Below are 25,872 nucleotides of genomic sequence, written 5' to 3'. Positions count from 1 at the left end.
AGTAGGCCTAGATGCACAAAAAGGGTCATGGTGTAGCCTATCTAGCCAGGCCTACACGCGTTACATTCACCAGCCAGTTCCACACAGGTGAATGAGGCCTCTCCACTTTGCTGTTGGAGAACCCTAGGCTGTTTTAAGGGCATTTTCACTATCTTTAGTTAGAAGGATTTATCCTGGTCATTGTAAGTGCCATACACACATGCTATATATTGTTTTTTTCAGCAGAGTCTAGGCTACCCAAATCTGCCACAAGTCCATGTATTAATACTTGCATTGATTTAAATAATAAAAATACAAAAAGCGTATTATAAAAATTATTATATTTTGACATGTATCTCACCACTGTGTGTGTAGAGCAGAATGTCCTGAATCTGGCAATATCATTGCCATGGTGGAGGGATTCTCTGGGGCTGAGCGATTTACAGACATATGTGGCATGCGCCTTACAGAAATAAATGCTATTTTTTTATTTTAGCCTGTGTGTGCCTATGGTGTATGCACTCATAATGATTCTCTACAACAACTTTTTACTGCATTGCCATGAACAAAGTAAAGGCAAAAAAGGTGTTTCTTTGTTGAACAAACTGGGATGCAATGTGAGCCTTGAATCGGATGCCATGCAGGAATTTGCTAGGATCTCAAAACCGGATTATGAACATACTTTGCCATAGAGAAACACACTATAGCGTTGGATTATAAACATGCTTTGCCACAAAAACAGACAAACACGTGGGGTAAGTCGAGCTGTATTAAGTTATTATTTTGCTGTCACTTCGTCTGTTTATAACCCAGAAGGACGTACTTGGTATCAAAGGATAGCTCTGTGTCTCCTCTGACATGCGTGGCATATCTATCCGATCACGGGTCTGCGAGTAATTCAAACGAGAGTAATGGGTGTGCAGCGTTGGTTTTTGTACATGACGTTATTGTTTTGCAGTCACTTCGTCTGTTTTTATAAGCCAGAAGGATCGATATACATGGTACCAATGGATAGCCCTGTCTCCATTTTCATCTGATATGCTTGCCATATCTATGCGATCACGGGTTCGCGAGTAATTCAAACGAGAGTAATGGGTGCGCAGGTAAACGCAGAGAAGTATAGACTGTAAATATGATGCAATTTGATTTAATTTCATGAATTTTTTTTTTTATTTATTTATTTTTTTAATTTTCATACTTGATCGTACAGACAAGTGCGTAGTCTCGTTGTAAAGCCCCACTTCTGCTCTGTCAAGCAATAAAGTTTCATCTCGCTGCGATGAACAGATCCGGAGCAATGTAACAGAAGAAAGGGTGTGTTTTTTGACACACTTTGCATCAATCAGGTTCTAAGGGTTAAACAAAGAGGAATAAAAAGTCCAAATCTACACACAACGCAAGATCAAATCAAGCGATTACACACAACACCAATCAAGCGGACATTTCTTCCTCCGTTATTTTTTTTAACCACCGGCCGCCACTGACACACACACACACATACGCATAAACCATGCATACAGAATCACAGGGTCAGTCCCTGCCCTGTCACTGTAAGCGCCTCATGCATAATCATCCTTAAGCACACTATGTGGATAGTGGTGTTTTTTTATTTATTTATATTTATATATATCTTATATTTATCTATCCATCTATACATACTTATGCATGCACACACACATACTTATGCACCAGGGATGGAAATTAGCACCTGCCAAATGCGGGTGAACTTGTGTACTGGTGGGTGAATTTGGTCAACTGTGGCGGGTAAATAAATAGGGCTTGCATATCACAAATAGTCAGATCCGGTTTATCAGTCAGGTATTGACTGTTAAAAATAGTGTCTGTAGGGATCATGTAACGTTACCAGCCTATAAGGGTAAATCACACTGATTTGAAGTTATCTACAATAACTACCAGCCGCCACCCGCAGCATAGCCTATAGGCGCTGGCGCAGCACTTCACTTTTTGCTACTATCATTAAGAAACTGTCGCTATGCTTTCATGTGCCACTGCTAGCTTATTTCAGGATGACTGCATAAACATACATCTAGCGAGATCTGTGGATCTGCGTTGTATCTTCACAGGCTAATATTCTCATTCTCACTCTCTTTTGAAGTGGCTATTTTAATCCGACCCGCGACACCTTCACGGAAAACTATGACACGCTGCTATTTAGACCTATGATGCAGATGGACGCACAAATCATCGTGGTGGAATATCTCACAAACTCTTAACCGTATATCAGAATAAACAGCTAAACTTACCGAACACAAAGGTGTAAAGCATTCCCCTATACAATTAGCTGTTCCAGAGTAATCTGGTTTTTAAATTGAAGCAAATGTCTACATCTCGTCTAGATAACTGTAAATATTAAAACCAAAGTTTTTCAATGTAGCTTCACAAAATGCTAAGCATGCATATATTTCAGTTTTTTAAAGCTGAACTGTGCTTAAATTGTTCAGTGCATGATTCCATAACAGGCCAAATAGAAAATAAATGCTGAATGTTAAATATAGCCTTTATTATTTAAATCTGATGATGTACAGTATAGTTAGATCAAGTTGGATAGTTGGATTATAGGATGCTCCAGAACTCACACCAACGAGTCGTAAAGGAACCACACCACTTTTATGACAAGATAAAATTTTGCACATTTTAATGATATTGCAATAATGCCAATAACCGTGATAATTGTATGGGTAAGGCTATTTGCACCCCTGGTACAATTAGCAGTGTATGCTATTCGTATCTTGGTGCAATAAGAAGTGAATTCTATTCGTACCCCGGTGCACACAGCAATGTGTCCTATTCGTACCCTGGTGCACACAGTAATGTGTCCTATTAGTACCCCGTCTGGTACAAATATCAGTGTATGCTATTCGTACCCCGGTGCACACAGCAATGTGTTCTATTAGTACCTTGTCTGGTACAAATATCAGTGTATGCTATTTGCACCCCTGTGCATTTAATCTGGCATATTGATCACACAATGTAATAATATTTAAAAAAAAAAAAAAAAAAACAAGCAACATGTTAAAAACAAGCAACATGTTTTTTTGTTGTTTGTTTGTTCGTTTGTTTGTTCAAAAACTCTGGTGGGACTCTGGTGGGTCTCATCACCAAGGGCGACGAGACTCAATACAGGCTGGAGGTCGACCATCTGACCACGTGGTGCAGGGACAACAACCTCCTGCTGAACGTCAGCAAGACCAAAGAGATTGTTGTTGACTTCCGGAGAGGTCACACCCAACACCTGCCACTGACCATCGACGGTGCTGTGGTGGAGAGAGCGAGCAGCACCAAATTCCTGGGGGTGCACATCAGTGAAGACCTCTCCTGGACCACCAACACTGCATCACTGGCGAAGAGAGCTCAGCGCCGCCTGTACTTCCTGCGGAAACTCAGGCGAGCAAGTGCTCCAACAGCCATCGTGACCACATTCTACCGAGGCACCATTGAGAGCATCCTCTCCAGCTGTATCGCTGTGTGGGGCGGAAGCTGCACTGAATACAACAGGAAAGCCCTGCAGCGCATAGTGAACACAGCTGGAAGGATTATTGGTGCTTCACTCCCCTCCCTGAAGGACATTTACACCACCCACCTCACCCGCAAGGCGACCAAAATTGTGAGTGATGCAAGTCACCCCGCTCACAATCTGTTTGATCTACTGCCCTCTGGGAAGAGGTACAGAAGCCTGCGCTCCCGCACTACCAGACTCACCAACAGCTTCATACACCAAGCTGTAAGGATGCTGAACTCTCTCCCTCCTCTCCCCCCTCCACCCTCAGCTACATAACATCCTGGACATTGGACCCACAATGGCCGCCTGCACTACTCCACTTGCACACTTGCACACTTTACAACTTGTTGTTGTTGTCCTGAAAACACAACACTTCTGCTGCTCTTACATAACTTGCACCACTATGCCACTTTCTTTCTTACTTAGGTCAAACAGAACTACCCAAGCCTTTTATTGGCCTGACTTTGCACTAGTATTTTATTGACTGTCTATGCACAATTTCAACCAAATTTTGCTGCTCTTATTTTTTTCATTATTATATGTGCCCTCTTATTTACTTATTTACTTACTTTTTTGTTTACTTGAATGTTATGTTTGTCTGTGGACTTAAATTGGTAAAATATGTCTTGTCTTCACCGTGGGATAGTGAGAAACGTAATTTCGATCTCTTTGTATGTCTGGAACATGTGAAGAAATTGACAATAAAGCTGACTTTGACTTTGACTTTGACTTGTTACATAACAGAGTGTGAATAGCTCAGCTGTGTAATCACTCTGAATAAGGTATGCTGTTTGCATCAATGTACAGTTAGAAGTGGATGCTACACCCTAGTGCATGAACTAGCTAATTGTTGCAATCAAAACTTCCGTTTGAGAACCGATTTCTTATTCAAATTGCGCGCCTTCTCTCCAGAGACGTTGGTACACATGCACTCACTCCGCCAAAATGCATCAAACGGGAATCGAACCCCGGTCTCCCGCGTGCCAGCCCTTGCCTGTGCCCACTGCACACTATCTCTCCTCAAGAAGTTGAGGTTTGCAGGTAAACTTATAGTTTATAGGCCTGAACGTCATATTCACGAAATTTTGAATTATGTGTTCACTGAACAAAGATTATGAAAATAAAACACAACTTTTCCATCTCAACTTTAATTTGAACAGATATTAGTGCTGAAACCGTTCAGAATTCTTCACTTTCTGCTGACGATAAAACGAATGTCGGCCATGTTTTTTGGGCACGCGAGCAACATGTTTTTGTTGTTATGTAACAGGGTGTGAATAGCCCAGTTGTGTGGCCAAGGCTATTCGTACCAGGGGTACGAATAGACACTCCGTAATTTTATTTACTATAATCATATCACATTTTCATACCGTTTCTCTAGTGGCTGGTAAAAAAATTTGAGTGGCTGGTAGATTTTGGAATCCACCAGCCACAGTGGCAGGTGGACAAAATATTTAATTTCCATCCCTGTTATGCACACAATCAAGCCAATGAGCGGATACATATAACTGTATTTAGCTGGATTTATTACTCCACTATTTTGACCAAAAAAACAACCTGCACCACCCGCTCCGCAGGCCCTGTGGGCTCTTGGTCAGCCTGTGCATCACTAATACAGTGCATACGGAAAGTATTCACAGCCCTTCACTTTTTCCACATTTCGTTATGTTAGACACAATCCTTTCTGTGCTATCATGTTTTGTTCAGGAGATATAATGCAAAATATATAATTTGTCTATGGCGGTAAGCAAAATGACCACCATGGCTGGCAGAAAGCATGTAGAATATTGTATATGGTATCACTAATCCTTGACCATGAAAACATCATCCTTTCTGTGCTATCATGTTTTATTCAGGAGATATCACGCAAAATACATAATTTGGCAATGGCGGACATGAGTATATTTTTCGATGGCTAATATACTTTTTTTGAAAGAGCAATACCCACTGGGTAATTGTGCCAATGTTGGTGCTTGTGTCCACATGTGAACGATTTCCTTAAAAAATGGCACTATCTGCTCCACTATCTAGGCGAGTCCCTCCACTCAGCGGTCATATTGTAGTGCTTTTTGGCCAGTTATCGGGCATCTACAGTATTTCAGGAGAAATGCGTGTGCGCAAGGCATCACAACACCAACCTTGCTCCAGCAGTGAGATCACAACACATGATTGGCACGATGTATTCACAACACACCACATGATTGGCACAATCTATTCACATGTCGACTTTTTTGCCACGGAAGGGGCGGGATATGTGTAGACAACTGCCTTGGTCTTACAAACTAACCCCATGCATTTCTATGGAGGATTTTCTGAGTGCTGTCTCCTCATTAAAAAGTCTCTATTATCCTGGGGCAAGCACTAGGAATATATATATTTTGTTTTAACTGCCTGTCCAAGAAAGACCCTGGGTGCGTGCGATCACCAACCAGCTCATTTTGGTTTGGTTGGCAATATTTTCATATATTGTACAATAAGTCGATTATATAGCCTAATTATCATGAAGGACATAGTCCTGCTTTATATTAGAGAGATCCAATCGCCTTGTTGGGGAAGACAATGTTTTTTTAACAGTGACTGAAGACACAGCAACATGTGAAATAGTTACTGATGACATGCATTAGGAAACAACTGATGCCTGAAGGCTCTGTTGATTTCTTTAACTGTCGTGGAATGATGGATATTGTGCAGGTCTGGTGAATTTGGATCGAAATGAATCATCAAGACAATGCTTAATAGACTTCATTTCCATTTTCTACTAGGTTGCTGAATCTTTTCTATTTCTATGACATAGCCTATACCATGGTACAGCATGCATTGTCGTAGAAAAATCCAATAAAATGCTATATTGAACTTAGTTCTAATAAGACAAGCATGTAACGATAATTTGCAAACATTGAACAAATACTGACTTTATCTTAGTAGCTAAGATAGTTTCAAGCTAATTTATATTTTCTTTTTTACTTTTCAGGTGATGACTGTAATGGTTACAATGATGGCCTCACGTATCACAATTCGCTCAACTGCAACTACAAGGAATTCTGCTGTGGTACTTGTGATAACCGATATTGTTGTTCACAATATATACAGCGCTTCAGTGAGGATGCCCAAGATGCCTGCAAAATGTATGTAATGGATCAAACCATTAATGTTATATCTAGGACTTATAGTACAATGTTATTTTGATAGGTTAATACCAGTGGTTAAAGTGTGATTTGGCAGGTGGGGGATCCCTGAAATCCAGTGTCTGTGCAATGGGGAAAAATGTAAATGAAAAACGTATTGAGTATTGTGGTGTAGCAATAATTTTTTGGACAAGAATTGATAGTTTCTTGGTCACCTCTGTCAGTCAAAATAGCTCCCATATTGATTTGTACCAGGGGTGTCACTAGACCTAGAACTGTACTAGGGCACAAGCCCCCCTAGGGGGTTCCAGGGGCATGGTCCCCCGTAAGAAAATTGTGTATATTTTAACGTTTAAATGCATCAATCTGGTGCACTTTGAAAAGAAATTGAGAGGTTAGACTTATCTATGGATGGAAATATTTGTGTTGTAGCCTAAACTGTTTTGCGCTTTAGAATTTTAAACATGCACACACAGGTGGATGATGACAGCCTACTGCAATAAGTTCACAACTACAGTTCACAGTTCAGAAATGGTCAAAAATAATGTACATTTCAGCACTCCATGAAATTATGCAGAAGTAGTCACCTGTGTTGTTCAGCTGGTTAATCTAAGCTAGTTTTCTTGGTCATTGTAATGGGCATCTATAGTAGAGATGCACCAATATGGATTTTTAGGGCCGATAACGATAACCGATATTTATTGGTTTGTTGTGGAAAGTGTGAAAAGTGAAAATTGTGAAAAGTGATTTGGGGACAACATTTAATAAGCATCATTTAATTGCAGTAATTTTTTCTACCACCAATGATGGACAGAACTCATAATAGTCCTCAATGGTACAGCAGTGAACAAAATAGCAATTGTCTATACCCCTATGTGTGGCAACTTTAAGTGAACCTGACGTCAGTGAATTGCGAGTGAGTGGCTAGCGACCGTGTATGAATCGTTTTCATTTAGGAGTAAACACTCATAAACTGCTAAGCTGGGAAAAAGCTATAGCAACCAAATCAGAGTTTGTGAGGAAAACTTTGGGCTATTAGTTAGGGAAAGTTAGGCTTTTTTTTCGCCAATCTGCAAAAAAAAAAATCTTACCAATAGCTTTTTTTACTATGTGTTCCTATAGGTGTCTAGTAACACCTCCCAATTTATCCACGGCCAAATCCTCGGGGACACACCTGGAGAGCCCATCAAGTTTGGGGTGCCCAGAGAGACTGGGCGAAAATAATGAAAACATTTTGTTGACCAATATTAGCTTTTGAGATGTCTAACTAGGGGTTTTTAGAGGTGCTGAATCTATCCCAGCCATTAGTTCTGAGTAAAAATTACTCCAAGTCCATAAAAAATCCATAACAAGTGGTTTTATTGAACAATTACAAAACAAAACTTTCTTAATCAGTTTAAAATTTAACAAACCTCATCCCTTAACTCTCCTGCACTTCCTCACTCCTGTTATCTTCTGGCTGGTTGATGTTCTGGCAAGAGTTACCATGACAGTTCCAACAAGCAGAAATACACTTGACTCCTTGCTTTTTACAGCAGCACCTGAGAGTGTCACAGACGCCTGCACAGTTGCAGCTGACGAACTTCAGAAGGTAGTCTGGTGCAATGGGATCTGGTGTGACTGGTGCATAATCATGTTCTCCTTGTTTCTATCCACACTCAAGGACATCTAGTGATGGATTTTGTAGCAGTAGCCAATCTCTGGTCTGGAGATATGCCCGCAGAGAGTGCTATGCTGCACCTCCTGTAGTTGGAGGTAGTTTCTAAGGCTTGACACTAGTTATGTTGTCCTCATGAGTTTTACACGTTGCTCACTGTCCACCCTTAACGTTGGACACTCTTTTCTCTCTCTATATCTATCTCTCTCTCTCACACACACACACACACACACACACACACACACACACACACACACACACACACACACACACACATTTATGCACATTGACTCTCTCACAAACACATTCACAACCACCCACACAAACACATATGCACACACTTACAAATAAAGTTCACACATTCACTGATACTGTCTCTCTGTCTCTGTCTCTCTCTCTCTCACACACACACACAAATACACACACATGCAAAATGTCCTTTCTCACACACACCATGTTGAGACAAAACTATCTGTGATTTATAGTACCAGTGTGTTACACGCAAAGTGTGTGTGTGTGTGTGAGAGAGAGAGTCCAATGCGGAGAGTGGACGGTGATCAACAAAATGTAAAACTCATGAGGATTAACTGAGTTAATATTTTTGTAAATATGTTATTATATCTTTTCATGGGACAACACTGAAGAGATGACACTTTGCTAGAATGTAAAGTAGTCAGTGTACAGCTTGTATAACAGTGTAAATTTACTGTCCCCTCAAAATAACACAACAAGCAGCCATTAATGTCTACCGCTTGTGAGTACACCCCTGAAGTGAAAGTGAAAATGTCCATATTGGGCCCAATTAGCCATTTTCCCTCCCCGCTGTCATGTGACTTGTTAGTGTTACAAGTTCTCAGGTGTGAATGGGGAGCAGGTGTGTTAAATGTGGTGTTATCGCACTCACACTCTCATACTGGTCACTGGAAATTCAACATGGCACCTCATGGCAAAGAACTCTCTGAGGTTCTGAAAAAAATAATTGTTGCTCTACATAAAGATGGCCAGGATATAAGAAGATTGCCAACACCCTGAAGCTGAGCTGCAGCACGGTGGCCAAGACCATACAGTGGTTTAACAGGACAGGTTCCACTCAGAACAGACCTCGTCATGGCCGACCAAAGAAGTTGAGTGCACATGCTCAGCGTCATATCCAGATGTTGTCTTTGGAAAATAGACGTATGAGTGATGCCAGCATTGCTGCAGAGGTTGAAGGGGTGGGGGTCAGCCTGTCAGTGCTCAGATCATACACCGCACACTGCATCAAATTGGTCTGCATGGCTGTCATCCCAGAAGGAAGCCTCTTCTAAAGATGATGCACAAGAAAGCCCGCAAACAGTTTGCTGAAGACAAGAAGACTAAGGACATGGATAACTGTAACCATGTCCTGTGGTCTGATGAGACCAAGATAAACTTACATTTGATTCAGATGGTGTCAAGTGTGTGTGGCGGGAACCAGGTGAGGAGTACAAAGACAAGTGTGTCTTGCCTACAGTCAAGAATGGTGCTGGGAGTGTCATGGTCTGGGGCTGCATTAGTGCTGCACTGGGGAGCTACAGTTCATTGAGGGAACCATGAATGCCAACATGTACTGTGACATACTGAAGCAGGTTTGTTAAATTTTAAACTGATTAAGAAAGTTTTGTTTTGTAATTGTTCAATAAAACCACTTGTTATGGATTTTTTTTATGGACTTGGAGTAATTTTTACTCAACTTATGGCTGGGATAGATTCAGCACCCCTAAAAACCCCTAGTTAGACATCTCAAATGCTAATATTGGTCAACAAAATGTTTTCATTATTTTCGCCCAGTCCCTCTGGGCACCCCAAACTTGATGGGCTCTCCAGGTGTTTCCCCGAGGATTTGGCAGTGGATAAATTGGGAGGTGTTACTAGACACCTATAGAAACACATAGTAAAAAAAGCTATTGGTAAGAATTTTTTTTGCAGATTGGCGGAAAAAAAGTCTAACTTTCCCTAACTATATGTTTAGTTTCAAGGCCATGTTTAGTTTCATCTGCAGGTAACTGAATAAAGCTGCAACTCCTCAGACAGTCTTATGTCCGTCTACTCTGTTGCGCACAACCTACTGCAGGAGAAATGAAAGGGGTTAGCCCCGATGGTTTTCATAACTTATAATGATGACCTGTCTGGAACTGAAGCAGGAATGGTTACCATATTTTCTAGGTAACATTACAAAACCCAAGCCAACGAAATGCAAATATATTACTAAAATACAACTTAGAACTAGGCCTACTTATATACTCGTCCCACCAAAGAGTTTGTTTCCCCGGCTAGCGCGGTAAAATGCAAACACGCCAGCACAAGACGGCTCTAGGTAAGGCTGAGCTCCGCTCTGCTAAGGTTAAACGGCGGATCATTCACGAGAGGATTTTGGGGTGCGCAGATTCAACGCAGATCCACAGATCTTGTTAGAATGGTGAAATACATTCATACCGCTGACATTATATTGAGGAAGAAGTACAGCCAGCCAAGCTGAAGTAGCTCAGTGTAGCCAGATGGGCCTTACGTATGCTTAGTTCGTAAATTAGGGCTTTAATTATCGCAAATTAATTAGGCGCAAATAATTCTGTTTTCGGACCGATAATAATATTTTATTTTTTTCACTTATTGGCCAATAATATATCGGCCGCCGATATATCGAGCATCCCTATCCTATGCATTCCATGCTTTATATCCTCATATTTGGTAAGGCTTGCTGTTTAGTGATCTATGGTTCCGATTAAATTTCATGCAAATTCAAAGTAAATTTTCTCGAGAACCATTTATCAGAGCCGCTAATGTCATTTAAAAGCTTAGATTCCGCCAGTTCATGTGATAGTCTGTGAGTGATTTCTGTGTGATGAGTAGGCTACTCTGCCAGCAATTTAGTTGAACCTTGACTTGAGGTTTTACTGGGGCACAACAGTAGACTACAGTAGGGGGCACGTGCTGCTACCTTATTTGCACTGGTTGTGGACCGACTGTGACAATACATGTTTTCCAATTAGGAAACAAGTATTCATGGACAATATTTTTCTTTGTTAATATTGACAAGTTGGAGTGCTAGCCAGCTACCTTGCAGTTAACCTAATGTTCGTCATTGACTAGCAAATGAACAACTAGAGCCATATACTGCCCTGCATTTGTTGTCATGTTTAAATTGTGGAATTTTAACATTAGGCTACTTCACCTTCGACTTTAACTCCACTCCTATGGTTGCTGAGTGACATTCGAGCCAGTATTCAAATATGACCGTCCATTTGAATGTCACTCAGCAACCATAGGATGTAAATATACATTTATTTATATAGCACATATACATAGTGGTCATTCAATGTGCTTTACATCTTATAACACAAGATTAGTCAATATACAACATATGTTAAAAAAAACTAATATAAACAACACTATAAAAACAAAATAATATTAATTAACCTGTTACTGCAGATGGAGATGTCTGCCTAATTTCGAAAAGCTTGTACTTACACACTATAACACTCATTATCTGAAGTTCTACAGGCAGCACAATAATCATTCAGGGCTTAAATTGAAGACAAATGGTTTTATTTACTTAATTAAGTTTCATACTACACATACTAGAATGTAAAAGGATCCCTATATTCACCTAAATGATGTGAAATACTGTATAAGATGTTCTTCAGTATGTGTTGCACAATATTTACATGTTTTTTTCCCCCAAAAGATTTAGTTCCCCTATAAACACAATCAAGATCTCTGGGATTGTTTCTGTCATCGTCATCATCATCATTTTCATCAGCTGTTGTGTGTGCCCCTGCTGCTGCCTGTATAAATTATGCCGCAAGCCCAGACGTAAGTCCTGTCTTGTAAACTGAGCTGATTCATCTTGGTCACAGGGTAAATTCTGGGATTTCCCACTCAGTCAAGGCTGTTGTTACCATGTATAAGTAAGTGTCAGTCAGGAAGTGGCACCCCTCTCTCCGCCTACAGTTTTGTGGTGAAGAATTGTGGTAGGAGGAATGTAAAAAAACTTAGCTGCCAAGTTAAGAGACCCTGCCTGCTTTCTGGGTTTGGTTTTCTGTGTAAAACAATTCTGACTTCCACAAACTTGTTTCCTCCCATGAAATCGCGACCTTTCAAAGGGAACGGAGGCAATAAAACCACACTGCAGTCCTGTTTGTCATGCTAAACTTCAGGAACTTAATGCCAGCATTGTTGTTTACATATAGGCCATTAGCCAGACACGGTCACATATAGTCCTTTTTAAAAGAACAGAACTCAGTCCACTAAAACACGTGGTGGTTTGTTTCATAAATATATATATAAATATAATACGTGTATAAAAAATATTGAGGCAAACTGTAGACCCTTCCATATACAACCAAACATGGATGTTAAAAAATCCACTTAGGCGAGACTTTCAAAATCATTATTCTATGTAATTTGCACTTTCATAAATAAGAGATGCTGTAGGCCTATTTTCAGTTTTATAGCTGATTGTCTTATTTTGTTTACAAGTTACAGATTGAGTCTGTAGATGATGCGGGGTACTTGTTTACTGTTTACATCTTAGGCCTACTTTGCACACTTTGTTGCAGCTAGCTCAGGGGAGAGATTTTATCACTAGGTAGTAGGCCCTACAGCCTGAGACATTCAAAATAAAAAAATGCATTTTTGATTTGCTTTTCCCTCCATTGTTCCGAACTCGTACCGAACTGTGATGTATGAAACGAACCGTGACTTCTGTGTACCGTTACACCCCTAACACATAGGCAAAAAAATATTCTACCGGGAATTTTAATGAAGACGAAGGAGTTAATAGTGGCAAGCTGAAGGCTGCCAACGAGGGCCCGATGCTAATTGTAAAGCAATTTACAAAAGATTCACTGAACAGAAATGCTGCTGTGGTACATGGAAAATTTAGCAAAAACTGTGGAGAATGCAATGCAATCAAGCATTTTGGACGATATATTGGCACAAGCTGGCAGCAGAGCAAATGCTCTCATGCTCTTTCTCATGCTCGCTCTCTCTCTGATTTGTCACCGCTGAAGTCAAATTATAGCCTAGGTGCTTCTACATCAACCACTATCGACAGGAAAGGAAAAAAGTTTAGCAATCAGGAACCGTGAGGAATTTTGCAAACACAAAAGCATGACGGCCTAGAGAACATGGATGTGTTCTCCATTTGAGGAACGTTATAACCGATTGCGGACGTGAACAGACAGCTACAGACACGGAGCGCATAGTAGGCCTACTTTCACTTAGTGTGTGCATTCATTACGTAAAAGATAATTTGTAGCAAAACAGCGATCAAATATCACATATATGGCAGTGAGTTGTTTTCAAATGTTTTCATGCATGTCTAGGTAACGGGTGAGGAATGTTTAGGAGACAGACTATCATAAATCCTCAAATTATGGCTCGAGTCTTTTATTTAGGCTGCACAAAGCACAGCACCTTTTATTTGGGGCAGGCTTGTATTCGAGGCAGCTAGGCCTTTATTTCTTACATGGTGCGTTTTAGGCATAGCCTAGACATAGACATAGGAGACATTTTCGTTTGGAGCGGCATACCGGTAGGCTATCAAAAGCAGAAGATGTTCGATTTGGGATTTAATTTATGTTTGGACTGTTTGATTATATTGTAAATTGCTAAACCTAATAGTGAACCATCAAATACCCCACAGATTTCAGTGGCCATCAGTCCCAACCAGAGTGGGAATTTCACGGTGGCCACGACGGCCATGGTGCACCTTTGAAAATTGACACAGGCCACTGTGGCCTTGGTGCCCTCTGCTTTCAATATTCTGCTTTACTGCTTTACTGGGGCAGCCGTGGCCTACTGGTTAGCGCTTCAGACTTGTAACCGGAGGGTTGCCGGTTCGAACCCCGACCAGTAGGCCACGGCTGATGTGCCCTTGAGCAAGGCACCTAACCCCTCACTGCTCCCCGAGCACCGCTGTTGGTGCAGGCAGCTCACTGCGCCGGGATTAGTGTGTGCTTCACCTTGATGTGTGTTCACTGTGTGCAGTGTTTCACTAATTCACGAATTGGGATAAATGCAGAGACCAAATTTCCCTCACGGGATCAAAAGCGTATACTTCTACTTATACGTCCGACTAGCGATTTTTATTTAGCCTATGGCCTGGCAAATTAAGCTTAGCATTCACAGCGCTATTTAATTAAATTAATTAATTTAATTAAAATTAATTTAGTCTTTTACGCAGTGAAGAAAGTGACAGCGCAGCTTTCTCAGCTTTTAAACAATGTTGTTGTTGCTAGTTGTTGTGATAAACGGTTCACAAGAAAAGTAACTTTAATTTAATCATATTACATTCTGCGCCCGTCTCCCTACCCATCCATCTCAGTGGAATACTTCACAAACTTTTCCCTCAACACATGACCAACCATATATCAGAATAAACCAAACACAAAGGTGTAAAGCATTCTCCTGTACAGTTAACCATTCCAGAGTAACTTGTTCAGTACATGATTTTATAACAGGCCAAATACAAAATAAATGTTAAATAAATCGCCTAGATATCTGTAAATATTAAAATCAAAGGATATACAGCTGACTAAGAGTTTGTCAAAGTAGCCTTAATGATCACAAAATGCTAAGCATGCATGTAGGAGTTTCTTAAAGCTGAACTGTGCTTAAATTGTTCAATACATGATTTCATAACAGGCCAAATAGAAAATAAATGTTAAAATCAGTTCTTTGATTTACAGTTCTATGTAATATGTCATGTTTCATGATGTTTTCGGAAGAAAAACACTGTCACGACTGTTTTTTGTTTTTATTTTATTATTATTAAAAGTCAGACTCTGGATTAAAACACAAACAGTTTTATACACTGTTCTTATAAAAAAGAAATAAAAATAAGCCAGTCAGGCTAATTACTGAATAGACAAAATAAATAAAGGTAGACTAGGCCCTATTTGGTAGCCTGTACGCAATTCAAAACAAGCACATTCTACCTTACGGCCCATTAACCGATTGTTTCGCTCACATATTCTACCAGCCAGCCATTACTGACATTGTTACGCGATCTGACAACAATTACCAAAAACTTTGTAAATGTAGAACACGTCAAGATGCAGAGCATCAATCAAACATGTAGCCTATGGCTAAATTAGAACTCGCCATTGGGCTATCTGGCTGCTATGCAGAGTTTTTTAAATTGTTCGCCAAAAACACGAGGTGATTCACATTTTCTGGCTCTAGAGAAGAGCGTTGCTTTGTGACTATGTTCCCCGCGGTGGAAAACACTCGTTCCGCCCTCACGGATGTCCCGCATATTGCCAGGTAGCTGCGTGCCAGCTTAGCGAGATGGGGGTACTTGGGGCCTCTCTCTTTCCACCAGGACAGTGGGTTGCTGTCAGACGGGGGTGGGAGCTCACTGTCGTAGGCCATCATTTCTCTTTGGAGCACATCTTCATTCGGTCTTTGTCGGGGCCATATCGCGCCTTCAGATCAGTTGACATCATTGTTTTCATCTCTTTCATGCCTGCCGGGTCATCGGTGGAGGGTTTCTGTTGTGTCAGAAGCACATACTGCAGGGGGAGGGCCGCTGATGCTGTTGGGTAGTTTTCTGTTGACGGCGCCTGGGTGGCTACTTTTAAGGGCTTCAGCACGTCTTTCACCTGTGGGACAAACACACAGCGCCACTAAGTTCAGATAGCTAGCTAACATGCTAGCTAGCAAGCGCAGTTAGGCTATGTATCACTTGACCTGCACTTGACGTTACACAAAACACACAAACTTTGCTTAGATAACGTTAACTAGCCTTACGTGTTACAACGTTTGCAAACAGTAATGTTAACATTAGGGACATAATATTGTTAGACCTAACATAATTAGCTGTCTGTAGGGGAGTGCTTGAAATGTTGGGCAGCAGCCTTCAGGCGACTGACTGCTGTTGCAACAGAACGCTGTGCAAGCCCTTTTCTCGCTGCCAGGTTAATTGTGTGAGCCATGCACGGGATATCTGTGATCCCCAAGTGCCGCTCTACAGCATTTACATAGTTCATCGCATTGTCTGTTGTAATGGCAAGCACAGACTCCTGCTCTATGTGGTAATCTCGTAGAATACTGTCGATGCACGTTGAGACATTCTCTGCAGTGTGAGCGCTTTGAAGCTCAGACGTGTCCAGGACGACATTTCTCATCTCCCAGTCCTCGTCGATGAAATGGGCTGTGACCGTAACATAGGACTCAGTAGCCAAAGAACTCCATCCGTCAGTGGTCAGTGAGAGTTTTTCTCCATGCAGCATTTCCCTTATGCCACCTTTGGTTGTGTCATACAACTTCGTTATTTTACTATTCATGGTCCTGTAACAGGGGATCTTGAATCTTGGCTCTAGCTCGTGGACGAAAGCTTGAAACCCGCTCCCATAGATCACGTTAATGGGCCTCATATCTTCGCAAACAAACCGTGTTAGCAAATCTGTCGCTCTATTTTGACGGGCATAGGGTAGGCCTCGTGAGGGTGACAGCATGGAGTCGATTCTGGCCTGCCTCGTCCCCGATACCTCCCCCTCCTCCTCTTCCAGCTTGCCAGGATGTAGTGTTGACAGGTGTGCTCTCAAGTTGCTGGTCGTCGCGTGGTATACGAGTTTGGTCCTATATATTTTACATACCACTTTGTCCTTACTCGTGATTTTCCCCTCTTGCTTTGGGAACCCAAAGTAGCGCCACACGTTGCTTTTCAAATGGTCAGGAGTGTAGATTTCTAACTCCTTGTCAGGCGTACTTGTTGTTGGCGCGGCCATTGTTTTAGTATACACAAAATAGCGCGACGAACCAGGATGCTAACGTCACCTACAGGAGCCCAGATGACCAATAATAGCCTTGCTAATGAGCTCGCGATTTTACTTCACCAAGCGTGAAAAAAACCTTGGAATCTGAATTGAAAACAACATTTATAAGCAAATACATTTACAAAAAATAATTCCCATAGGCTACAGGTTCGAATATTAAGAGATCCCTAAAATTCGTTCGAATATCTTTTAATTTGTATTTTCGAAAAATTTGAATTATATTCGAATAACGAAGTTCGGAGTCAAAGCCCTATTGTCTAATGGGCTGGGCTGTCCGTGTATGTGAATGTGTGTGCATGTAACTTTTGACCTATATGTCCGATTTTTCAAAAATGAGGTACCGTTGGAATTCTTGGTTGAAGCCGAGTTCCATGCCCCTGATCAAATCCACTCTTGCAGTTCCTCAGAAACACAATTCTACTTAATTTTGGCCTTGGTGCCCTGACGTGTGGCCTTGCCCCTAAAATTATGAAATTCCAAGTCTGGTCCTAACATTTAGCAATATAATCAAACAGTCCAAACGTAAATGAAATCCCAAACCTCACAATAAAACACACCATGTAAGAAATAAAGGCCTGTCTCGAATACAAGCCTGCCCCAAATAAAGGTGCTGTGCTTTGCGCAGCCTAAGTAAATAAAAGACCCCAGCCATAATTTGAGGATTTACGATAGTCTGTCTCCTAAACATTCCTCACCCATTATCCAGACATGCATGAAAACATTTGAAAACAAAACTCACATTTTGAGAATGATGACTTTCTCTTCTGCATTGTCCTAACTGTTAAAACAAGGCATATATGACAAGACATTGCAATAATGTTTAGAAAGATACACTGTAGGGTTGGCTGCAAAGATTAATATGCAGACTGTTACGATTGACTGACAAACACGCGCACACACATTATCGAAATCATACGCCGGATGCTTTAGGCTATAGCCTTTCTACAGGGGTTTAGTGATGTGGTGTAAACCGGGACATTTTAGTGTCCCGACAGGCTTTTGTCGGGACTGGGGACACGCAACTCAAAATCGGGACTGTCACACTGTAACACTGTTACACTGTAAACAGCACGCATGGTTCGACAGGTCCATATTTTTGCACCATCACACGACACCCAGGCTGGTTTGACAGCATTCCTAAACAATAGGCTTAGCAGACAAGTATCTTACAAGTATCTTGTTAAAGGAATTATCTGGAGTAAAATGTACTTTAGATCAATTTACGGATGATTGGGAGTACATACGTTGAGTTGACATCAAAATCATGACATTCGGATGTGTTTTGAGAAAGTTCGATTTTACCGTTTTTAGTCAAAACTCGTTAGCCTGGAAGTGACCCGGGCATGTCATTTCGCCGCTACAAAGCGCTATTTTTATACCTCTTCTACAGTTCCAAACAACATTACACTTACGTAGTAGTGAGTAGAGGCAAGGGCGCGGGAAGGTGGGTGCTGAGGGCACTGCAGCACCCCTTGCTTTTTATCAATATAGGCCTACAAATTCACAGTTTGTCATTATATTTGTTGTATATCAAATAGGCAAATAGCAATGTCAATGACATGATTTTGATGTCAACTCAAGGTATGTACTCCCAATCATCCGTAAATTGATCTAAAGTGCATTTTACTCCGGATAATTCCTTTAAGATTATGTTGAGATTGAGACTGTGATCCTCTTTGCAGCGGTGGTGGCAACTACCACCCACACAACAACAGTGGTCACTACACCATATCCTCAAAACACCACCCCTGCCCAACAGTATCCAGGATACCAACCTGTGGCACCACAGCCTGGATATGGAACCCCAGCAGGGTATGGGGGTCAATCCATGCCTAGTGCACCATACCAAGGACAATCCTATACTGTTGGACCTCCTCCTCCTTATCAAGAGAGTAGTAAGTATCAAAGAATATCTGTTTATATATCCTGTCTGTCTGTTCTTTGCATACTTCTCAGACCGTCTGTCCAATCAACTTCACGTGTTGAGTATGAAGTTGTTTGGATGTGAAATGTGACATGAGATACAGTAGAGTGATGGAATCTTTTTTTTTTTTTTTCAGTCAGTTGATTAATGCAGTGTCTGTTTGAAACCGGATAGATGATGCATTTGTAAACTGCCACTCTGAGCATTCTCTGTTACTTTACCATTCTTAAATGTTAATTTGTTAAATTGATGATTGTTTATTCAGAGTGTCACACTCTTAGATCCAGAGGCGGACAGAGTACACAGCTTCATTACTTGAGTAAAAGTACAGATACCCTTTGCTAAATTTGACTCAAGTAAAAGTACAACAGTCAGATGTCTACTTAAGTAGAAGTACTAAAGTACTTGTTTTTAAAAGTACTTGAGTATCAAGAGTACAAGAGTAGCCTACATTTTCTAAATATTGCATTACTACTGCCACAGTGCTTACATTTACAGAAACTACATGGAGTTATGTTAATGTTAATACCTTGGAGAATGTAAAAGGAATTGAAAGTAAAATCAAGTCATTTTCATCTTTTTACCATGTTGCCAGGGATGGGCAGTATTTCTAATACATGTATTTAAAATATGTATTTAAAATATTACTATTTTTGAATTGAAACACTTGAAGCGAAAACTATCATTAACTTGTTCAGAAAATTGAAATAGTCTGGCGAGGTGGTGCCACAGGTTGGCACATTCCCGGGATGGACCTGCTGCGTCTTCATCCATTGTTTCGTCTATGGTTTCATCTCTTCTCTAAATCTGACCATAGAGTTGACTTTGGCGGAAAGCTGAAGGTGATTGCTGATGGGCTATCCCAATCAGTGGCGCTTGCACAATCCTATCACGTTTGAGAGGGAAACAACAAATTGAGGGTTTCCGAGGTTTTTATTTTTTTAGAAGAAGTAACGGGTACTCACGTTTATGGGTAGAAATGTAGTGGAGTAAAAAGGACAATATTTGCCCCTCAAATGTACTTGAGTAAAGTCATGAGTACCCCCCAAAAATGATACTCGAGTAAAGTACAGATCCCTCAAAATTGTACTCAAGTACTGTACTCAAGTAAATGTACTCCGTTACTCCGTTTTTAAAAGTGCGACTAAAAAAAATCGGAGGTCGCACCGGTGTGACTAGCTATTCGAGAGAGGAAAAAGTGTCCGCATTGAAACTCTACCTTTGGTTCAATAACAGACACATATTTGGCCAATATCGTGGTTTAAACAAATCACAGATAGTGAAGGGCGGGACCTCCCCTCTGATTGGCCGTGGCCCAGTGCCTGTGTGTACATTTGAAAATGCATGTGCTGCAGAGGTCAGAGACCCGTCAGATAAACAGAGTGGATGTAGTTGCATTACAGTGTGGTCACATAGGCCGAGATAAATGTCCCCTCTCCCCACTGCCTTTCGGTGGCTGGCAGCAGCAAACCGATCAGACGAGCCCGAGATACAGGAATGCCACTTGCGCCAAATTTATAGGAGTCATTGCAGATGAAAAGACGTCTTAAAATTGCGAACAATGCATACAAGGCCTTCGCGAACGACAGAGATACAGATATCGCCGAAAAGGAGTGAGTCATTGACCGCAGTTACATGCAGGGAGTAATCCGGTTTTCAACAGCAATATTCGTTTTGCGCGCGAGTTGTGTAAACTCATTCTGATGGCATCAATCAATTTAATCCGGTATTTGGCGCAAACCGAATATCGCTGCTACATTTAAAGCCCGAATATTCCCTGCATGTATAACTGTGGTCATTGTGTACGGTGAATTGAATGGACACATTTAGATCGAGCATGGCAAGTCATTGCAATAGCCTATAATAATAGGCCTACCATTTTGTTACTACATTAACCATAGTGATGTTCTTATTGAACATTTTAAAATACTAAAATTAAAAAGTTAATTGCATTGTGGGGCTGTCAAATGATTATTGCAATCATCATTGCAAAATCACATAAAAATCCCCCAGGCTACTTGGAACATCTCTTTAAATTGTGCTCAAATACATTTCTATGGAAGATGCTAGCATGGCGAGCTGGTTTAGCCAAGGCCTAAAGATCATGAAGGATAGTATGTAAGACACTGAGCCATGAGATGTGCAGTTTGAAGCCCTTAAAAGACGTGCACTGTGCAATTTACTCACTGTTATTTTTATTTAATTCATCTTGAGATGTTTTAAGTTTTTAAATTTCAGCTCAATGAAGCACTTAAAGCACCAACACTTCATTAAGTTACTTTTCTTGTAGAATTGTAAATCATAAGTCATAGGAAAACCTATATAGGACGGTAATTAAGGGGGAAAAAGTGAACCTGCTGCGGTGTTAAATGCGATGTGGTTGAAAATTTGGGTGCACCTAACTTTTGTGCTGGTGCACCTAAGAAAAAAAGTTAGGCGCACCAGTGCAACCAGTGCAAAAAGTTAGTCTGGAGCCCTGATGCCTAGTGTGTGAAAAGCACAGCACTTCTGATAGATGAGCTTCACAGTCAATCAGAAGTACCACAATTTGGACATTTGGAATACTGAACTGAATAGTGCTGCCGCGATTAGTCGACATAATCGACCATGAAAATTAGTCGACGGCATTTTTTTTAGTCGACAAGTCGTTTTACTATTGACCGCCTATTTATTTTTGGTCTCCCATCTCAAACGGCTCACTGTAATGTTATTAACTCTATGTTATTAACTCTTGAGAAGTACAATGACTGTCTTTGGATGTTAAACAGGCTACTTTGCTTTGGCAGTCATGTTTTTAACCCCGCCATGCACGCAAGTGTAAACGCGAACAGCAAAGCTGCGTGCCTGCCTACTTTCAGCGTGATTCATTATTAGGCAGCGCTAAGCGGGGGGAGCTAAGCTAAGCGTAGTAGGTTACGTTAGTCCAGACTCTGATTAATATAGTATTCTGGATACTGCAATAAATGAAGTGAAGAGTCTCTCACGTTGACAACGCAACAGCGTGTCGTTTATTCATTCATACAAAAAAAAAAAAAAAAAACGTTAAAACAAACATGACACCGCCGCTGATATCAACAATCAAGGTGCGTGTCATTTCTCATGGTCAATAAGTCACAACGCATATTTTTTAGCGTTCAAGCCAACTGATAAAGTGAGGTAACCTATGTGACAAGACGCACAAAGTGCCTGTAGCCTACTTGTTTGGAACATGCTGATGTTAGGCTCATTTGTAAAGTTCTCAACTCCTGTCGCCTTTTAAAGTAGCCCTGGAGCGTTTCTCAAACTATGAGCCACGGACCAGCACTGGCCGCAACTTGGACACTGCTGGTCCGCGGAGCCGCGGAGTGAAATTATTCCCGGGGCTTCGTCTAATAATTTGCTGCGCAATTAATCAAGGAACCGCAGACCGACATAAAAAGAAAACAAACGTTTCTGCAATCAGTAGGTAATACTTGCTAATTTGCTGTCATCAAACATACAAAGCAATTAAATTATTGTATTTATATTTGCATTAGTAAAGCAGTCCTCTGATGTGCATGTTTTCACAAACGTTTTGTGAACAATGTTAGCACTTTAAACATTGACTGCTTTGAAGTGCACATATAACAATATAGCTATGATAAATATGATAAATAATGATAATTTGATGGGGGGTAGGAGGGGAGGTGGGTTCATGTAGGTGGGCCCTATGACCCCAAAGTAAGCCATGACCGGGCCTCAGGTCAAAGAAGTTTGAGAAAGGCTGGGCTAGCCTACTCAACAGGTTTGTCTATGATAGTAGGGTTCTTTGTTTCCATTTCCATATGGCGTTTTAGTTTTGATGGTTTCATGCTCTCATGTGCCAGTAATTAACACACACTGTGGTTTCTGCTGGTCATTTTGCCATATTCTACCATGCTAAAATGATATCTAACATGACCTTTCACAAACATTGAACATTGTCTATGTCCATGGCAACACTGGCATACAAATAAAGTCTATCAAAGGTCTGACATTAGATCTCAGGGTAGCATTTTAAATGGGTGTTTTTTTTTTTTTATACATAATGTTTTTGAACAGGTTACTTAATGAGCTTCTAACAAAAGTAGGGTGATACATATTTTATGTGTTGGCCCTTCAGTTGAGTTCAAAATAAAATGGACACAACGAAATAACAAACACTTGAAAATTAGTTGTTAGTGGCAGCACTCATCATCGTGCATCCCTACTATTAAAGGCATGCCCTGACAATGCGTTTGTCAGGGAGCCACCACCACACTCTTCAACATGTTGTAGTGCCTGTGCAAAAGGGCAGACATTGGTCAGTGCATCATCATAGACACCAACCAAATCTTAGCTCAAGGAGTAGTCACCATGACTATACTTCAGCAAATAAATGAAACTGACTAGCTTCACCAACCCAACCTATGTTTTCATTAATGAACTATGCAAGCCGAGCGTAAATAACCTAGCCCTACTCTCTTCACTGCTACGGCGTTGAACCCAAATTAAAAAAAGTTTTTTTTTTGTATTATTTGGATTATATGACATGTTATCTGATGATATGTGGTCATTTGCACTTTGTACATTGTGAATTTCATAATTTCTTGTAAAGTAGTTTGAACAACACTTTTCAGGTAGCTTTAGTTTAACCCAACTATAATTCTCCGTTCGGTATAGTAGTTAAGCTACTTCCAATGTGAAGTAATTGGTTGCTTAAAGTTCCCCCAACACTTGCAGTTTTCACAAACCTATCGAAGTAGGATTAATTGATGAACTAGGCAACAAACTTAACCATGTCTGTCCCCACAGCTGGCCCTGGATATCCTGTGAACTACAGCCAAGCAGCATATACTCCAGGTCAACAGTCCTACCCTCTGCAACCGCCAGTGCCGGCAGGTTACCAGGCCCAGCCTCCTCCACCCGCAGATTTAAATGCCATGCAGCCTGCCTACAACCCTGCCTACAACCCTGCCTACGTTGCTCCACCTTCCAAGCCTGCTTACTAAACATTATATGCGTTCCCCCCTTCTTTTTATATAATTCCCTCATGCTGATCTTTGACACTGCTATTTAATATGAAGTGGCAGCCTCTTAGAAAGCTCTCCGCTTTTTCTTCTCTAAGTAACATTTCAGTGTTTTTTCTGTCCTGTAAGGTAGTAAACAAAAGGGAATATACGGTATGTCTTGTATGCAAGTTATGTTTTTGCGCCACCATTGCAAGAATTGTCAGCTATGCTTAGCACAATTTTAATATTATGCACTGAAGAGAATTCTAAAGGAAACGTTTACATTTGTCACTTTATTTTAGCATATAGAATTCTATGACGTGCTTTTAACTTATTATGTGTACTTCTGATTGTGGAGGGGCTAAAGTGATTTGCGAGTGATTCATTTTCTCCATCAACCAAATAATATGGAGTTTTGGTTCAATCTGAATGCTCAATTTTCCTCTGAATTCTCAGGTTGTGTCAGGCCTGAATGTGAAATTGTTCATGTGGTATTCTGTAGATTTTCTTTTTCTTTTGAACAAGTTCCGCAAAATGCCTTATTTCTTTTATGCTGTATAATGTTAAAGATATTAGCTAATATAGGAGCAAAGCCAAGCAGTGCTTTGGTTAAGCTAATTAAGTTTAACTTGAGGGACTGATTGCTACAGTATGGAAGCCTTTTCAAGATGCCATTTTAGTGTCAATTTATAGTTCATATTTTTTGTGAGTAATATTGTCAATGATAAAAAAAAACAAAAAAAACATTTTGTATATTGTGTCTTGGTCAAAGTATGCATTGGGATCAGATATTGTTATCACATCATTAAACAATACTTTATTTTCATAACACAAGGAGTTCAGTTGGTAAAATATTTGTCGAAGTAGTAAAACGGGTTGCCTCATATCCCTACCAGGTCAATGATCAAAATATTGCGTTGGTATTACATTTCTTATGAAGATCTGTACATACTTGCTAATTCTTCCCACCTTTTAGTTTTCACCTTGGTTTGTGACCTCACTCCTGGTTTAAGACTGGCTAATCCCTATCAGTGCCAAAGACCATTTCCTCAATGGACATCCATTGTTTAATGTTGATTTGAGAAAAACAGCTGTAAAGTGCCTTTTTGCCTTACACCCGACTCAACATTTTACTATTTCTCTATTGAGAATGTTTTTTGAATCCTTAATGCATCATGGCATTTATCCATGGCATCATGGACATCATGACACTTTTGGCCTGCATGGCTTAGACCTTGGTGGAACGGTTTTGACACTCCAGCCCAGCCTTAATTACACATACAGTTCTGTAATGTTAACTTGTATTTACAGGTACATCTAAAAAAAATGAATATCATGGAAATGTTCAATTTTCCCATAATTTATTTCAGAAGCTGAAACTTTTATGTAATCTAGATTCATTACACAAAGTGAAAAGCATTTTTGTTTTAATCTTTATTATTATTATGGTTTACAGCTAATGGAAATCAAAAATCCAGAATCTTATTTTAGAATAAAAAACGTTCTATACAGAACTGTTGATCTGAGATGAGCTCTAATCAGCTGATTGTGAAACCACCGGCAATGGTTTCCTGAGCCTTTAATCTCTGTCTGGTCAAGGCAATGGAATTTTCCATGAAATTGTATTTTTTTTTTAAGATGCACCTGTAGTTAATGGAAATCAAATTTAAGTGGTATATTTGCAATGCAATGTTATTTTATATCCTTAAACACATTTTTATGTCAAGAAATAACAAATAAAGAACATCCTTTTAACTCAAGTCTCCTGAGGGAATTAATGCAATCTCAACTTGCGTGCTACTGTAAGTATGAGTCACTTTTTCCACTGCCATGTCTGGTGTTTTGCGTGTCAGAACCTTTTCTACGGAAACGCACGAA

At 40.5% G+C, this 25,872-nt stretch overlaps 1 protein-coding gene and 1 long non-coding RNA gene across 3 annotated transcripts in view; one reads left to right on the top strand and one right to left on the bottom strand.

Moving 5' to 3' along the window:
• The window catches only part of shisa10.1 (shisa family member 10, tandem duplicate 1), a 29,629-nt gene extending 4,317 nt beyond the window's left edge, over positions 1-25,312 (top strand). Inside the window, exons 2-6 of one of the 2 annotated variants that reach the window (XM_042089017.1) lie at positions 6,471-6,624; positions 11,985-12,112; positions 18,765-18,976; positions 22,309-22,315; positions 23,798-25,312. In XM_042089017.1, the coding sequence (XP_041944951.1) occupies positions 6,471-6,624; positions 11,985-12,112; positions 18,765-18,976; positions 22,309-22,315; positions 23,798-23,994 (698 nt within the window). In that variant the 3' untranslated portion in view covers positions 23,995-25,312. Of the gene's footprint in view, positions 1-6,470; positions 6,625-11,984; positions 12,113-18,764; positions 18,978-22,308; positions 22,316-23,797 lie in introns of both variants that reach the window. The other variant, XM_042089018.1, reaches the window with a different exon arrangement.
• On the bottom strand, positions 4,372-22,496 carry LOC121706897. Its single transcript, XR_006031196.1, has 3 exons — positions 22,414-22,496; positions 21,513-21,514; positions 4,372-4,382 (listed from the first exon to the last, which is right to left on the bottom strand). It is a non-coding gene; the product is annotated as an uncharacterized LOC121706897 (long non-coding RNA).
• Positions 25,313-25,872: the final 560 nt, after the last annotated feature.

The sequence above is a fragment of the Alosa sapidissima genome, chromosome 4, assembly GCF_018492685.1.
Source record: "Alosa sapidissima isolate fAloSap1 chromosome 4, fAloSap1.pri, whole genome shotgun sequence".
Classification (NCBI taxonomy): Eukaryota; Metazoa; Chordata; class Actinopteri; order Clupeiformes; family Clupeidae; genus Alosa; species Alosa sapidissima.
The sequence above is the reverse complement of the archived record's forward strand: the minus strand, read 5'-3'. Positions and strand labels throughout refer to the sequence as shown.